We start from the raw sequence: 17,756 nt of genomic DNA, 5'->3' as shown, positions 1-17,756 counted from the left end.
CTAAAAATTTGAAAATAACAATCAAAAACTAGAAACTATAACATTAACATTAGAAAATTCAGGTATAGAAATATGAAATAAACATAATAAAATGAAGTCGTTTAAAATCTTTCTTTTATTAATGCGATATGCCATCCTTTCACGTATCTTTTGTAAATTCACCTCAATTTGGTCCTTGCGCACCGATTGATGGGTAAGTATCCCTTATGGAGCGTGTTTTGGATTTAGGCAGTTTCGTTTCCATCAATAATGATTCGCATATGTTAGTTGAAACAAAAGCGCTAAAAAAAAAATTGAGCAATATTTCTCAAATTATAAAACTTCTGTTTTATGACAAAAGTGTTATATAAATCTATAGTTGGTTCTGTTTCATAACGTGTTTATTTTTCTTGAGATTTTAATATTTAATTTTTGAGTATATGGAGGCTAAATGATGTAGTTTTTTAATATACTGATATTCACTACTTTGGCGATTGTACTAGGAAGAAGCTTAAAATTCTTCCGAGCCAGAAATTAAGTTGGGTCACTAGCGGACCATGGACAGTGCGTTGGCCATCTATGCTGTAAACAATCCTAACGGAGCTGTAACTACAGGGCTTTGGAATCAATAACCGTCGAAACTACCTATCTAACTAGCTTGGAGAAAGATTTACTGCTACCAGGCTTACTCCACGACGGAGCTTGATTGTGATAAAGGTTAAAGTAGGTCCGTAAAATCAGAAATAGACTTGAATGGTTTGTATTAAAAAGTAACAACATTTAGGTATGGCGATATATTATTATTTGAAGTAATCGATTTCGTGGAAGCTGACGCAAAGCTTGGAACAACTCATCTGAAAATAGAATAATTAAAAAAATCGTTTAGTTAAGGCACATTTTATAGAATAAACTTTTTCGCAAATAATCAAGGTTTACTTATATAGATCAATAAAAGAATGGACGAAAGATACTCCCCTCTCCTGGTATCCTCCCACAGTTTGCTACATTTTCAAATATAGATCACCTATTTTTTTATTTAAAAAAGTATTTTTCATTTTAATTAATTCAAATAATAATGATTCCATGAATATATAGTCTAAGGAAACGAATATAGTCAAAGGAAACTTAAAAAAGCCTTTTATTACAGACAATGCTAGTTTAGAACACTTAATGTTACAAATTTTAATTGACTTTCGGAACACTTACATTAAACAAGGTGCAAAAACTTCGAACACATTCCCCAGCACATTGGAAAATTCGACATTCGTCGTAAATAAATGAACAAATAAATTAATTAATAAACAAACAATCACCAGGCATCAAATAGAGGATTTCCCCGACGCAGAGCATGTGCAATGATTTGCTAATTGTTCCCTCTCTTCTTGCTTATAGCCAATCTAATAACTATGTTTGTATTTATATATTGCTTATCTATTTTTATACATACACACGGTATATTGTTTACATTTATAACACTTAGCCTAAGTAAATTTGGAACCATTTTACTATACCTGAAAAATCTAGATTTTGGAACAGGCAGGGATCCATGCTAGGACTAGGGGCAGATCAATAGGGCAGTTTCACGAACACATACCCCCTCCCCCAGAAGGTCAAAGACTGCACTAACGGTAGGAGAGAAAAACACCTATGGGGTAGCCTAAATTTCACTAATCCATTACTACCTCCACAATGACTTGAACACGATCTTCGAGATTTTAAGCAGATCCTTGAATCCATTCAGGTATGAAATTTTTCTGACTCTACCCCTGTCCAGGAGTTACACTGAGAATTTAGATATATTTCAGGATTCAATTCTCAAAAATCGTTTTGGTTTAAAACAGACTTTACCTAAGATCCCAAGCTCAGGTATGTAGCTTTTAGATCTTGAGATAAATTTCCAAGGAGTGGACCTGCCTAGTCGATCCTTAAGGAAATTAAATAATAAAAAAAAATTCACTAAAAGTAAAGAACAACATTAAAATTCAAAACGAACAGAAATTGTTCTCTATGTGAAGGGACTGCCCTCCTTCTCAATACTTCGCTCTATATGCTGAAACTTTTGGCACCTTAAAATAACTTCCTATTCTAATTAAATGACCCTTGTGTTTCAACAGTCGTTGAAACAGTCGTCAACAAACTCTAGCGTAAAAAGCAAGGTATTTGAGGATGGGGATAAAAAATTGGGGGGGGGGGACAATTCCTGTTTGTTATGAGTTTTAATGTCACTCCTAACTTTTAGCGAATTTTTTTTAATTTGATTTCTGATCATTTTTCAAATAATACCAGTAAATCTGGCTCACCCTCCATGAAAAATTCCCTCCCCTCATGAGAGCCTTTACCGTGAAAATTCCCTAAAACGTTAAATTCATCCCTTATCAAAATTCCCTTAGCGATTCTGAACTGAAAATTAGAATAAAATTTATTTTAATTTTTTTTTCTATGGAAATATAGCACAACGTAATATAGATGCAGCCTGAAGAATTCTTCTTAGCATACTTTCATTTGAAAAAGACTTTAATTTCTAATCGTTTTCGCGATCATTCCAGAAATTCCCCCGTCCCGTGTAAATTTTTCCCGGAAATCTAAACACACTGAAAATTGCCCTTGGAACATCTTCACATGCAAAATTGAGTGGCAAAGAGAAAGTAAGACAAATAAAAAGAATTTCGGACGAGAATCCAGTAAAATCCCCTCAGTGTAACATTTCCCCTGAAAAGTTCGCCCAAGAAATTACCCTTCCCGAGGAAAATTCTCCCTGTGGAAATCCATTACAAGCAAAATTCCGACCGCCCCCCACCAAATAAAAATGTCAGTATACTTTTCAATCTCAAATACTATACGTAAATAATGGGCAAATTTCATAAATTACAGGCTTCTCATAGTGAACTGTGGGAATCATATTACCTCTACAGGACATAATTGTTGTATCTTTCAAGATTGTTAGTTTGAATTCCTGTTCGTTTTGGGTTTTATTTATCTATTAATAGTAGTTTTGGATCGCTTAAGTTTGAGTTATTATACTACGGCTTTACTTCTACTCGTCTTAGGTATTAATATATCTCTCTACTTTTCTTGAAAAGCTACTTTTTTGGAATGTGTTTTCTAAAATTAATCGTTTTCTGATGATGAGCCTGTACTAACTTCCTTTTCATATACTTGAATCTTCTGGATATAGAAAGATGATCTGATGCCTGGTAAAGTCAAATCTTGCGTCGACACTCTTGAGTCGATCCAGACTCTATGTTCAAGGGTGAAGCTGAGAGTCGACAAACTTCATCTTTTGGATTTTTCTATTTTCTTCTATAGCACTTGGGACAAACAACAACAAAAAACATCAAAATTATGGGATTTTATTAGGAAGCAGTGAATAGCGGTTTGTTTTCTAACGAGAGCGCTAGATTTGCTGTTCACATCAGTTTCCCACGGTCCTTGGCTAAAGGCCATATTTTATTCCAGTTAACAATTAAATTACTAAGCTAAGGCGTCAACGAAGCTCAGTCTTTTTATTAAATAGAGACCACGTCGCCCCCCCCCCTATCCGGGGACACTTTATAGTAAATATCAAAATAAAATCTTAATAAACGTATTGTTTATTACAATATTAGTATTGAAAATATATTAAATTCTATAAAAAAGCTTACACAGCACAAAAGTTAAACAAAAATACACAGCAAAATCCGGCAAAAAATAGGAAGGGAGAAGAACTATAAAGTTTTTCTATACTACCAAAAACAATAAAAACTAAATGCGATCGTTTGAAATGGCTATATTATATATATATATATATATATATATATATATATATATATATATACATATATATATATATATATATATATATATATATATATATATATATATATATATCTATATATATAAAAATAAGTTGTCTGTGTGTGGATCTGTGTGTGGATCAGGTGACGTCATGTTTGTCCGCATATGACGTCTGAATTATTTCACACTAATACAAAAGAAGAAAAAAACTAAAAAAGGTAAAAACTACAAAAAAAACTAAAAAGAAAAAAAAACTAAAAAAGCTAAAAAACTAAAAAAAACTAAAAAAAGGTAAAAATCTAATAACTAAAAAAAAACTGAAAAAAATAAAAAAAGGCAAAAACTACAAAAAAAATAAAAACTAATAAAAAAACTAAAAAAGCTAAAAAACTAAAAAAACTAAAAAAACTAAAAAAGGTAAAAAACTAAAAAAAACTAAAAAAGAAAAAAACTAAAAAAAAGGAAAAAACTGAAAAATAAAAGAGAAAAAGAAAACTAAAAAAATATGAATAAATATATATAAAAATAAGTTGTTTGTGGGTTATGTCTGTCTGTCTGTCTGTCGAGTGACGTCGTGTTTGTCCGCATATGACGTCTGAATTATTTCACACTAATACAAAAGAAGAAAAAAAACTAAAAAAGGTAAAAACTACAAAAAAAACTAAAAAGAAAAAAAACTAAAAAAGCTAAAAAACTAAAAAAAACTAAAAAAAGGTAAAAAACTAAAAACTAAAAAAAACTGAAAAAACTAAAAAAAGGCAAAAACTAAAAAAAAACTAAAAACTAATAAAAAAACTAAAAAAGCTAAAAAACTAAAAAAACTAAAAAAAGGTAAAAAACAAAAAAAAAACTAAAAACTAAAAAAGAAAAAACTAAAAAAAAGGAAAAAACTGAAAAATAAGAGAAAAAGAAAACTAAAAAAATATTAATAAATATAAAAAATATAAATATAAATATAATATAAATTAGCAATCAACAAAGCACCGAGACACAAATGACGACTGGGACACAGGGAGTATAAATGACGACCAGGACATAAGTAAAAAAAAAAAACTAAAAAAACTAAAAAAATGGTAAAAACTACAAAAAAACTAAAAACTAATAAAAAAACTAAAAAATCTAAAAATCTAAATAAACTAAAAAAGAAAAAAAAGAAAAAAGGAAAAAAATAAAGGAGAAAAACAAAACTAAAAAACGAATGTATATACAGACCGGGACACCGGGATACAAATGACGACCGGGACACAGGGAATATAAATGACGACCGGGACACAGGGACACAACTACAATGGGGACGCCGGGGGGCACAGGGGGATATAAATGACGACCGGGACACAAGGAATATAAATGACGCCCGGGACACTCAAAGAGAAATCACAGACTGGAACACCGGGACACAAATGACGACCGGGACACAGGGAATATAAATGACGACCGGGACACAGGGACATAACTACAAAGGGGACGCCGGGGTGCACAGGGGGATATATAAATGACGATGGCGACTCAGGGAATGGTCGATTAGCAATCACCATCAACAAAGCTCAAGGGCAATCATTAGAATCATGAGGTATAGATCTGAATACGGATTGTTTTCCCATGGACCATTATATGTTGCATGTTCAAGAGTCGGTAAACCTGACAATCTATTTATATGCACAGACAATGGGACAGCAAAGAATGTTGTATATTCGCAAGTTTTACGTAGTTAAAAACATATATATATATATATATATATATATATATATATATATATATATATATATATATATCTATCTATATTCACAGGTGGGACATAGGGACACAACTACAATGGCGCGTAACTAATATGGCGCGTAACGACTTACGCGCGCGGGGGGGCTTGGGGGGGGCGCGAAGCGCCCCCACCAACTAGGTGTTGGGGTGGCGCGAAGCGCCACCCCAACAGCTAGTAAATATATATGTATATATGTACATATATATATATATACATATATATATATATATATATATATATATATATAATAAATTAGTAAAAATTAGAAATTCAATTTTCAATGAAAAATACCTCCACATACATGATAGAAATAGACCCAAAATTTAAAAAAGTAATACCGGTGATAGATCACCCAAAAAGAAGAGCTAAACAAATAGCAGACAACAGATTAAGAAGCTTTAGCTTTTTTTTAAAGTTATGAGAATGTTTGATTTTTTTTTTTAGTCAAAAAGCTGTCAAATTTGAGCAATTAGTGTTATGCATTATCACGGTCAATCGTGACAGTAATGACAAAAATGTGACGCGGCCTTAAAAACTTTGTAACTTTGAAACAATCAGAAGAAATATGTTAAATAATCGAGGCCATCGGTTATGAACACACCAAGCAAGGTCCCGGGGGCCAGAAATGGTTTATTTTGATGTCCTTGGTAATTTAAGGTGATACTGAAATTATTAAAATTATTCTTATGGACTTATTGATTAAATAAGTTTGGAAGTGACCCAATATATAATATACATTTACTTTTACATTTATAAAAATGTATCAAAGACCTTGCATTACTATTCAAAAAAAAAAAAATAATAATAAAAAAAAAACCGATTAATTTCCATGCGTCTTTTTTACGGACGGAAAGCAAGAGTCTTTTATCACAAAAATAAGCAGCAATTTCAAGATAAAGTACATAGTCGATTCGTCTAATATGAAAACTTAATTGCTGTGAAATCTAATATTAAAATTACTGAAAAGCATTCCTTGCTTGGTGCGTACCTACAGTAATTTATACGTCTAGAAAAACTAAACATTAACAAACAAATTTGTCACATATTCCAGGCTTCCTGAAAGAGCCAAGTGTGTACTAGCTGCCCATTGGAGATCTAATATTTTTTTTCCGCTTTTCTAAGGTAAACTCGCAGGTATTTGGGTACTACAGGTACTGATAGTATGGTATTAAGGGTATAAATAAATTTAGTACTTACGTGTATTCCCATAGAGGCAGCCAGAGGCTAGGGCAATCTGCAGAGCTTGACCTAATCTATCCAAACTTGTTTGTGCTAGCTTATGCGTATGATATTCTGCAGGGATTTCAGAAAAGCTTTCAGCGACACCTATAATTTCAATATGTAAAGATTTTACTCTTGAATATACAAGAAATTACAAACGTGCGATGTATCAACCAAGTCTTACAGGTCTTATTTAAGAAACCAAACATTCATGAGACTAAGGAAACATTTTTTTTTGAAAAAAATGAAATAGCCCCTCCCCAAAAAAAAGTCAATAAGCTTGTTGAAGAAGGAAACGTGTATACATTTCTTTAATATTCCAAGGCCATAGGAGGAAAAAAGCGAGAAATCTTCTAGGTGATATACATTTACTCTCAATGGAGCACTGAGCGACAACATTAAAATTTCAATTGGTATAAGGCGTTGGAGGAAATATGCAATTTTTAAGGGGAAATGGTTCGTTTCTTAAAATAAAGTAATTCAATTTACAAAGATGTGGAGTTTGGGTTACTCCTGACAAGGGCCCCAAGAATCCTGACTCTGGGGAAAGAAAAAAAACATTTTCGTTAAGAATGAACTTTGAATAAAAAAAATTATATATAACATGATTAATTGGAAATATAAAGGGGAAAATAAAATAAAAATCAGCGATTGTCTAAAAAGAATCGGAGAAGCTCTTAGGGGTAAGAGGTACACATGGGAGAAGTGCTATCCTCTCCCGCGAACACTTTTTTATCCAATAGTCTTCTTAATAATCGTTTGTTTTCCCCTATTTCGGAAAAATTTCCCGCGAAAACTCGTACAAAGGACACACTGGAAATCGAAAATTAGTCGCAGGAAGAAGCATGAAAATATAAACTTAGTGAAAAAAGAGATGAAATATAACTAAGAAGTCATAAGCCTTCAAAACATTTGACTTGATCAGCACTGAAATTGGGGGGTGGCCAAGGTTAAAAATGCTGATTTCTTTTCTTATTGATTAACGACATTTCCTCGACTACAACGGACCTTGATCTCCAGAAAATTATCGATCCCCTACCCATGAAAATACTTGCTGCCCTGGCAAGGATTCGAAGCTGGTTACAACCGGGATCCTAGCCATAGGGTGATCTCGACATTACCAACTGCTGTTACAATACAAAATTCACTTGAAAAAAGTAAAAGTTTACTGCAATATGGGATAAATCAGTAAAGAAAGTAGGAAAGATTAGTAGTACCATTAATGGTACCACTAGTACATTCCTCCTTGATGTGTGGAGCCTCCCCTGGAAAGTAAATGACACAGTACTGTATTAGATTTTGTTTAACGGAAAATCGTTCTGAATTTAGTGTATTAATTTTAATTTAATATAAAATATTTTACGTTGCAATTTTGTTAAAATTAATGTAAAGAACATTAAGTCACCTAGGTTAGAAATAACTGAAGATAAAGAGGTGATGTTAGGCAATGACAAAATCAATCAAGTGGATAGCTTCACTTATCTAGGTAGCATTTTAGTAATAACTGGGGGATGCAACGAAGATGTGAAAAGTAGAAGACCGTTGCCGTAGGGTATGTTTTCACATTAAAAAAAAGTTGCAAGAATAAGGCTGTATTCCAGGTTGCAAACCGTAGTAACTTTGCTTTAGCTATAAAATTTATCTGAAGTGACATCCACCAGGAACGGTTGTGAAGTAACTACTGACTTATTGAGTTTGTAAGGGTATAATCTTCATAAGTTTCAATTGTATTTATTACACTTTCATTAAAATAATAGTTTCAATATTTTTCGAACTGATTTTAATAGCAATGATGATAATGATCCACAGTTACTTCTATAAAGATACTTATTAAATATCTTTAGTAAAAGTAACTAAAAAAGTAAACTCTAAGTAATTTTTCTGTTGTTCCAGCTAGTATAAAACGTCAGCTGGAAACGTGAGTTATATTTTCTTGACTTTTAGTTACTTTTTGCTAAACCTGAATGGAGCCTAGGAAGATAGGTCAACAAACTAAGATTAGACTATTTGAAGTCACGACAATGATGGTGGTTCATCATATATAAGAAAATAATGAACGAACGGTTAAGATAAGCAGGCTATGTTTTATGAATAAGTGACGATAAACTGCTCAATATTATGCTTTTCGGCCATCCTTAGTCAAACAAAAGCAGGTCGTTTCCTGGATTAGAATGAAGATGACATAAGAAAATACTTCAAATAAATTCGAGCTCCAGAGAAGGGGTAAAGGGTGAAGCTTAGTAAACTGGGAAGAAAGAGAAGCGAGTATAGCTGTGTCAGCCGGGCTGCAATGAGTTTTTACTAGGTAGTAGTAGCATTTGTATAGATCAGTATACTAGCCAATATACTACTAAGACTACTGCTAACAACTCATCACAAAACAAAGCGATATCCGAACACAGATCAAAGTCGTGTAAGATATTATCAATTATATTTACCCCAAAAGTTCTCACGTTTGCAGGTAAAAGCCTCGCAACAGCATAATTAAAGTAAGGTTCCTATAGTTTTCAGGTGCAGATTTATCCCCTTTACTGACAATAAATCTATATAATAAGCATACTAAACTTCCTTAGCCATATGTTGCGTCGACCTCAGGGGAACACACAGATATGCAATGTGCGAACTACTTCCCTTGTAAAAAAAAAAAGAAAAAAAGGTAGCCAAAAAAAAAAAAAAATTAATGGAGGTCCACAGAGAACTTGAAGCCGTGGGCAGTCGGATAAGGCATGGAAAGCATAGAATCAAAGACTGGCTAAATGACGCCAACGCTGTTAATCGTAGCATTTTTTTTTCCCCTCTTCACTCTATTGGTCTTAATCACTTTCGTGTCGATTCGTTAGTTATCCCTTTTTGATGAAATTTTACCACAAGCCTTCAGCAGTTACTTATCGCCTTTGTTATTTATCCCTCTTTAATGAACCTTTTCTCCGCAAGTGTCCATCTCGATGACAAGAGGTAATGAACTCATTTAAACACCCAAGCCAAACTCTGAAGCATTTGAATTATTATCACTTTTTTGCCACAATCATGACCAAGCTTCATTTCCTCTCATATCACTTGGATCATGGGACGTTAGGGAGAATCTCCCAATACCCCATTTAATAATTGTTGCTGGGGCGATAATGCATAATAATATTGGTTTGTTGTCTATATTTATTTTAAGCTAAAGCTGCTTTAACAAAAAAAAATTAAGAGATATTAGATCCGCTCAAGATAACACCTTTATGTATATTTTTTGGCCAATAATTTTCAGGTAAAGCTGAAATAAGGAAAAAATATAGGTGGGAATTGATCTACTGGCGCCTTTATAATGGCTGACAGTTTTGAATTAAAGTTGGTTTAAAGAAAAAACTTAAGAGGGAATAAATCTACTCAAGATAATGTCTTTGTATTATCTCATAGTTTTGGGTTGAAGGCGCATTCCAAAAACTGCAAAAAGCCGAAGATCCGCTCATGGTGACCATTTTTTATTGCCCTTATAATTAAAGCTGCACTTAAGAAATTCTTTTTAGCGAGAAAAGGTTTACTATTGAAACCACTCTTTTCTTATACTTATGTGCTAGATTACCTTTGATAAGGATACACATCTGTCTAGGTGATACAACTTCGGGTTGCTGTAATCGATGCTCTAGATTAGGTTTTTCATTCATTGATTCTAAAAGACCGAGCAAAAGTTTTGATTCCAAATCTTCTGTTGCATGAATTTCATCTTCTTCTTTATCTCGAATTTGACACAATAGGCGGAGTAGAGGAATTTCAACGCACCATCTATGAAATTAATATTTTAAGCCATGCCGAAAATAAACCCTAGTGCACACTAAAGACCTTTTACAAAGGAAATAGAACAACTCAATGGAACAAAATATTTGAGAATTTAAAATAGGCGTAATTGAGCAGATTCCAGTTTAATACAAAAAGACAGGTTAAATCCTATTATAAAACATCGAAAATTTTCGATACTCTACACAAAAAATCAGTGGCAATAAATCGTGAAAATTAAGGGGAGGGGAGAGCAGCAAAAATATGTTTCTCAAAATTTAGGGGGGGATTTTTTTTTCAATTTTCAATCAGAAAGGAGAAGAGGGGGGTAAATAAGCTTGACTAATAGAAAGTTTACAGAATTCTTCTAACTGGACTTCTAATTGGTACAGTCAAATCTTTAAGGTAATTATTTGTACTAGTTTTTGCAAAAATTACAAATTTTTTTTACCAAAGAAATGAGTGAAAAGTGGTTTACCTCCTGGGGTGGGGCCAAACTATGTACCCTCCCCCCTTCCCTTACCCAGGGCTATGTCTGGATGGTTAGAAAAAAGCCTAGACCGATTATTTTCCAATAATCTTTTCCGGCCTCACTTGGGAATACCATACTATATAACTACCCCAACTATTTCTTAAAAGCCACTTCTTTATCATTATTGTTAATACAGTTCCTTGTTTAATAGTCCGCCATCGTTTAGAAGTTAAGATGAACTATAAATCATGTAACAAAACCGAACTTTTTATTACCCTTGAGTATCGTCAGTCGATACAGAGGGAATCTTCAATTCTTCAACCTTCTTTCTTAATAAAATTAGAATAGAGTTAGTTTATATAATTGTGTGACCATAAAGAAAGAAAAAACATTGCATAAAACGGTCTTATTGGGCTTTTCACAAAAGTAAGGTCTTTGGTTGGCATTTTGGTTTTAGGAGCAGAAAAGAGGTTTCGAAGCAACCTTGGAAAAATTAGATAAAATTCCTATTCACTCCAACATGACGCTTTGCAATATTGTTTTTGTATTTTCTGACATTCGGAACATGGAAACCCCTATTCTACTGCTAAAACTAAAATACCAACCCAAGACCTTAAGTTAGAAAAGATCCTATGAAACCTATTGTGCAATGTTTTTTCTTTCTTTGCGGCCACCAAATTATATTAAAAATAATGCTATATATTCTAAGTTTAAGTCTAAGGTCTTAGATAAGGATTTTAGTTTTGCTAGCAGGGTTTCGGTGTTCAGAAATTAAAAAAAAAATAAAAAAAAAAATATTTTACCAATCTTTGCGTTTGAGTCAATAATTTTTTTTTTCTGGTCAAATGAAACAACAACTCATGATTTCAAATAGTTCGTGGTAACGAACTGTAGTAAGGAGCGACCCGGTTCAATAGTAACCAAAACTCTAAAAAACGGAATTTTGATACCAATAGTTACATCAAAAGAATTGCATTTTAATGCTGATTTTAAATATATAAGTTTCACCAAGTTTAGTCTTACCCATCAAAAGTTACGAGCCTGAGAAAATCTGCCCTATTTTAGAAAATAATATGAAAAAAACTTCGTTTTCTTAAAGAGTTAAAGAGGCTGCGTCCCAAAGTCGAACCTTAAAACGTACAGGAATTAGGAGAGGCAGTTGGGGGGCTGCCGCCCCCAAACCCCCAGCTTTTAAAGACTCTTTTGTACAGGTTTTTTTGTTTTTTTTGCTAACCCCCCACTCTTGGCTTCGGAAAGGCCCTCTTTTAATTAACAAAAAATTGAAATGAATGAATAATGGAATAACTTCGAAAAATGTTAAACACAAGAGGACAGGAGAACCATTGCGCCGAAACTAGTAATTAGTAACAATGAAGTCCCCCCCACAACAAAAAACCTGTACAAAAGAGTCTTTAAAAGCTGGGGGTTTGGGGGGCGGCAGCCCCCCAACTGCCTCTTCTAATTCCTGTACGTTTTAAGGTTCGACTTTGGGACGCAGCCTCTTTAACTCTTTACGAAAACGAAGTTTTTTTCATATTATTTCCGTACGTTTTTTTAGGACTATAAGAAGACTATTAGGAGAGGCAAACCCCCCGCTTTTAAAGACTCTTTTGTACAGGTTTAATTTTTTTTCATATTAATTCTGTACGTTTTTCTACAATCCATGGTGGATGTAATTTAATAATTCCTGTACTCCTCGTACAGGAATTAGGAGAGGAACCCCCCCCCTCCGCTTTTAAATCATTGTATAAAATAGAAAAAAAATAGATAGAATGACCGAAATGTTTCTTTTGCTCATAAGAAGCTAATATTCTGTTATCTCTCAAATGATAAGCTGTCCAGGTGTTATCAAAATTTTTTTGATGTTGTGAAAAAAAACCGCCCTTAAGGGACTTGAACCCTTGACCACAGGATTAAAAGTCCCACGCTCTACTGACTGAGCTAATCACTTGCATGTGTGTAAATATAACTTCTCAATAAATTTTAAAAATTTCAAATTAACATGGGCTCTTATGGAGACGTTAATTAAGTAGCTAATGCGTGGTTTCTGGAAAACAGGGAAGGAGTTATCGGATCGAGCTGAAATTTCGCGGATAAGCTCCTGGGCCGTAGGGGACCTTAACTTGTGAATTTCAGCCCGATCGAACAACGTTAAAAGGGGGGTGGGGTTAGGGGGTCGAAACTTTCGGGGGGTTAAGATTTTCCTACGAAACTTTCAAGGACACTTACTCGGAGAATTCCACATCGAATGAGTCTTCGTACACCCAGATCCGATGTCGGATGTGACCTGTAGGCGTCTAGGAAAAAAAAAGAAAATGAATTTTAAGTGGCTATGCGTGGTTTCTGGAAAACAGGGAAGGAGTTATCGAATCGAGCTGAAATTTCGCGATAAGCTCCTGGGCCCTAGGGGACCTTAACTTGTGAATTTCAGCCCGATCGGACAACGTTAAAGTGGGGCTGTGGTTGACGGGTCGAAACTTTCGGCCAGATTTTCCCCATGAAGGAAAAGTTGGAGGGGGATGAAATTTTGCAGGTTTCTTAGTTGGAGCTCGGGCTACGAAATGCATCCCTCCCCATCCCTCTGCGACCACTGGAACCGAAGATCGCTTAACATTGTCGTGTGTCGCCTCTTTATAGAGGCACGAGTGTGCCTCCTTGAAATAGGGTGAAACACCCCCTAAAAGTCATAGAATCTTAATGAAGATCACACCATCAGATTCAGCGTATCAGAGAACCCTACTGTACAAGTTCCAAGATCCTATCTACAAAAATATGGAATTTTGTATTTTTTGCCAGAAGACAAATCACGGATGCGTGTTTATTTGTTTTTTTTTTTTTTTTTCCCAGGGGTGATCGTATCGACCTAGTGGTCCTAGAATTTTGCGAGAGGGCTCATTCGAATGGAAATGAAAAGTTCTAGTGCCCTTTTTAGGTGACCAAAAAAATCGGAGGGCACCTAGGCCCCCTCCCAGGCTCATTTTTTCCCAAAGTAGTCAGATCAAAATTCTGAGATAGCCATTTTATTCAGCATAGTCGAAAAACCTTATAACTATGTCTTTGGTGACGACTTATTCACCCACAGTCCCCGTGGGAGGGGCTGCAAGTTGCAAATTTTGACCAGTGTTTGCATATATTAATGGTTATTGGGAAATGTAGAGACGTTTTCAGGGGGATTTTTTGGTTGCGAGGGGGGAGGGTTGAGAAGAGAGTGCTATGTGGAGAAAATTTTCCATGGAGGAATTTGTCATGGGGGAAGAAGATTTCCATAAAGGCGGCGCAGCATTTTCTAGCATTATTTAAAAAAACAATGAGAAAATAAATATGAAAAAGTTTTTTTCAACTGGAAGTATGGAGTAGCACTAAAACTTAAAACGAACAGAAAATATTACGCATATAAGAGGTTCACCTCCTCCTAATACCTCACTCTTTACGCTAAAGGATTTTTAGTAATTTCAACTATTTATTCTACGGCCTTTGTGATTCAGGGGACAAAATTTAAGCTTTAATGCAAAGAGTTATTGACGAGTGGGCGAACCTTCTCATATACGTAATAAAAACATACGAACATAGAAGTTTGTTACGTAAGCTAATTCGTAAGTTACGTATATCTTTTACTAATGAAAACGTTCGTAAAAAGTAAAAGTTCTAGTTGCCTTTTTAATTACCCAAAAAATTGGAGAGCAACTGGGCCTCCTTCCCCTCCTTTTTTTCGCAAAATCATTCGGTCAAAACTATGGGAAAGCCATTTAGCCAAATAAATAAATATGCAAATTTCGCTTTAATTATTCATCTGCGGAGAGCCGAAATCAAAACATGGATTAACTAAAAAACGTTCAGAAATTAAATAAAAAAAACAAGTTTTTTAACTGAAAGTAAGGAGCGACATTAAAACTTAAAACGAACAGAAATTACCCCGTATATGAAAGGGGATGCTCCTTCTTCAACGCCCTGCTCTTTACGCTAGAGGTTTTGCTCTTTTAAAAAGTAGAGTTGAAGAGAAAGAGTCAAACTTTAGTGCAAAGAGCAAGGCGTTGAAGAAGGAGCAGCCCCTTTCATATACGGGGTAATTTCTGTTCGTTTTAAGTTTTAATGTCGCTCCTTACTTTCAGTTAAAAAACTTGTTTTTTTTATTTAATGTCAAGTTAATAGCCATAGGATGGATACCTAGTAACCCAGTTTTCAGAGTCACTAGCATGAAGAAAAAAAAGTACCGCGTGACAGGTAATTTATATTTCCGATAATCAGAACCAGGTGACTTAATTTGACAAGATTTCTGGCTTTATTAAAATGTTGACAGACTGAAAACCACTGAAAATTTCAAGAGTCACAACTAGAAAAATAACACTTTTTTTTAAAGTTCACTTCTTCTTAGTGTGATCTACTTGCGTGATATTTTGGCTAAGACGCAGTGGGATAAATGCTCTACAAGGGATCTAAGTATCACGGGAAATGTTAGAAAATTCGAACAAGATTATTCGAAAAATTCAAGGACACTTGGATTACAAGCATCCTCGAAACGGTCGAACATGAGGTTTCCTTATGAATAGTAGATCTGACAGAATATAATAAACCAGCATAATGACTAGATACACTGCACCCTGTGAACAGTGATATTAGTGACGAATACCTATCATGATATTAGGATGATTTCCTATTACTGAGTACCTACTTCAGTGGGCAATAACTACCAACACTTTTGGGCTACCATAACACTTAAAGTATATATTGTTCGAATAAAGCCGGTAATTTTTATCTGATGAAGATACATTTTAATTTTGCTGATAGAGAGTAAATTCATTAAATGATAGACTTAACTTAAATGATAAAACTTAAATGATATAAGTAAATTTGCTCTAATTAATGTTTTTCATTTGATCAGTCCAATTCGACAATCCCGTGGAAAAAGACAATGCTTAGCACCACGAAGAGACGTTTAATCTTTCCAGAATATATTCGGAATGGTAACCACCATGGGGAAAATCATACGTCAGATTTCTGGTACAGTTATAAAGAAATTCAGCAGTTCGAAGCACTCCAGAAATTCACAAACAGAAAAACACAGAAGAAATTCAGCTTGACTCCAGCTTCAAAGCCGATTTCCAGTTCTCTTTTTCTCTGAATAAAAAAAGAAAGAAGAAAAGTGTGTAGCCTATGTATTTCAGGTTTAGCCTGTGTTTAGCTGGTTACGTTTTCACAAAAACAAAATATTTCGTCTGTTACCTTTCAGGGCTTTCTTATAGTGAAAAGACTTGTGATGTAGATTATAGATTACTATCTACTGGGATGATTAATAACAGGAAGCCCCTCTATATATATATTTAAGATCTCGCCTAAAAACTCTCTTCCTAACTTAAATGGGTAAGGGGAATAACCAAGAACGGGATTATAAAATATAACTTAACTTGATTGATCAAAGTATTAATCCAACTCTAAGAGAAAGTTGGTCAAAACTTTAGACGAACTCTAGGCTATCTATAGACGAACTTATTACAAGTTATATACGAACTTTTCACAAATAATGTACGCACTTTTTCACAAACTCTCGATGAACTCACTAAGAAATGTATATCCACACAAAAAGTAAGGCTGCCTCTGACACGACGCAGCGTCGACGCGGGTCAATCAACAGAATGAAACCCAAAATAAGATTCGACAGTATCCATGGACAAGATTCAGTCACCTAGTATGATGACTCTTATGGAGAATTAATGCCGTAATCGAACAGGTTTTCTAGGTTACATTTAAGCTTGAAAAATGAACAAATTTAAAGCGCAACTGAATATAGGTTATTTAAGAAAAATTTACAATGCAAGTGAAATTACTTTAAATATAAGAGAAGTGGGACTTTTATCTGATAATTAGGGCCAGGGATCCAACGCTGACTTTCCTTGAATTTAGAGCCAGCAAATAATGGGAATGTACATGAAAAGGTTTTTAGGGGGATCCCTGTTTCAAGATAAAATAAAAATAGACTATCTACTAGCTAACTTTTTACATAGCCTACAGATTTTTAACTATTTTGTTTCTTTATTTAATTTTACCCCCATCCCTCCCTTCTTATCAGTTTGACTGAAATATGCGTGCTGTAAACATATTAGTAAACTATTCATCCCGCGGAGATACTAGTTTATCATTTCGCAACCTGAGATAGATAATGCCCTACTGCTCAAAAACTGATTTCGACAAAAATGCAATTTAAAGATGCTGAATTCTCCTTCCCGAACGTTCCGTGCTCGAGTCAAAAAAAAATTGTTTCGGCTTATTTTTTCGGCTTATTTTTTCGGCCCTTAATAACAATGCAGACAAATAAGCGGAATGGAATAAAGTTTGCAGTTACTTTTCACTGGAAACATACTGAAATGACTAATATTACAAAACGATTATTCTCTTACTACGCAACAGAGGGTGACCTTTAAAGATGGACCTTTAAAGAGCGCAAAAGAATCTTCAAAATTTTTGTTCCTTATGAAATTCAGACATTAAATTATTAAGAACAGCTAACGCAAAATTAATAGTGAAAGTCCAAATATTTCGCCTTCACATACGGAAGCCTTTATCAACGAGGGAAAAATATGTAAACAAAAAACACGCTTAAAAAAAACATGAAAAAAAAAACAAAGGAAAAACACAAACGCTATAGAAAAAAAACAAAGAGAAAAACGAAAGAAAACTTACATATAGACAAAATCCAATGACGTAACAATAGAGGGGACAAGCCATGATGTCTGCTGCGTACTATTGTAACGTATTTTGTCTAAATTAATCTTCCAAATTTTTATTATGAATAATTATTCG

At 34.1% G+C, this 17,756-nt stretch overlaps 1 protein-coding gene across 5 annotated transcripts in view; it reads right to left on the bottom strand.

The window, feature by feature from the left end:
- Positions 1-723: 723 nt before the first annotated feature.
- Positions 724-17,756, bottom strand: part of LOC136036222 (integrator complex subunit 15-like) — a 46,208-nt gene continuing 29,175 nt past the window's right edge. For 4 of the 5 annotated variants that reach the window (XM_065718316.1, XM_065718317.1, XM_065718320.1 and 1 more), the window contains 3 exons: positions 10,299-10,498; positions 6,707-6,835; positions 724-833 (listed from right to left, as the gene is read on the bottom strand). In XM_065718316.1, the coding sequence (XP_065574388.1) occupies positions 760-833; positions 6,707-6,835; positions 10,299-10,498 (403 nt within the window). In that variant the 3' untranslated portion in view covers positions 724-759. Of the gene's footprint in view, positions 834-1,107; positions 1,377-6,706; positions 6,836-10,298; positions 10,499-17,756 lie in introns of those variants that run through there. The other variant, XM_065718319.1, reaches the window with a different exon arrangement.

This window comes from Artemia franciscana, chromosome 15, assembly GCF_032884065.1.
Source record: "Artemia franciscana chromosome 15, ASM3288406v1, whole genome shotgun sequence".
Taxonomy (NCBI): domain Eukaryota; kingdom Metazoa; phylum Arthropoda; class Branchiopoda; order Anostraca; family Artemiidae; genus Artemia; species Artemia franciscana.
Note: the sequence above shows the minus strand (reverse complement) of the source record. Positions and strands in the feature narration are given on the sequence as shown.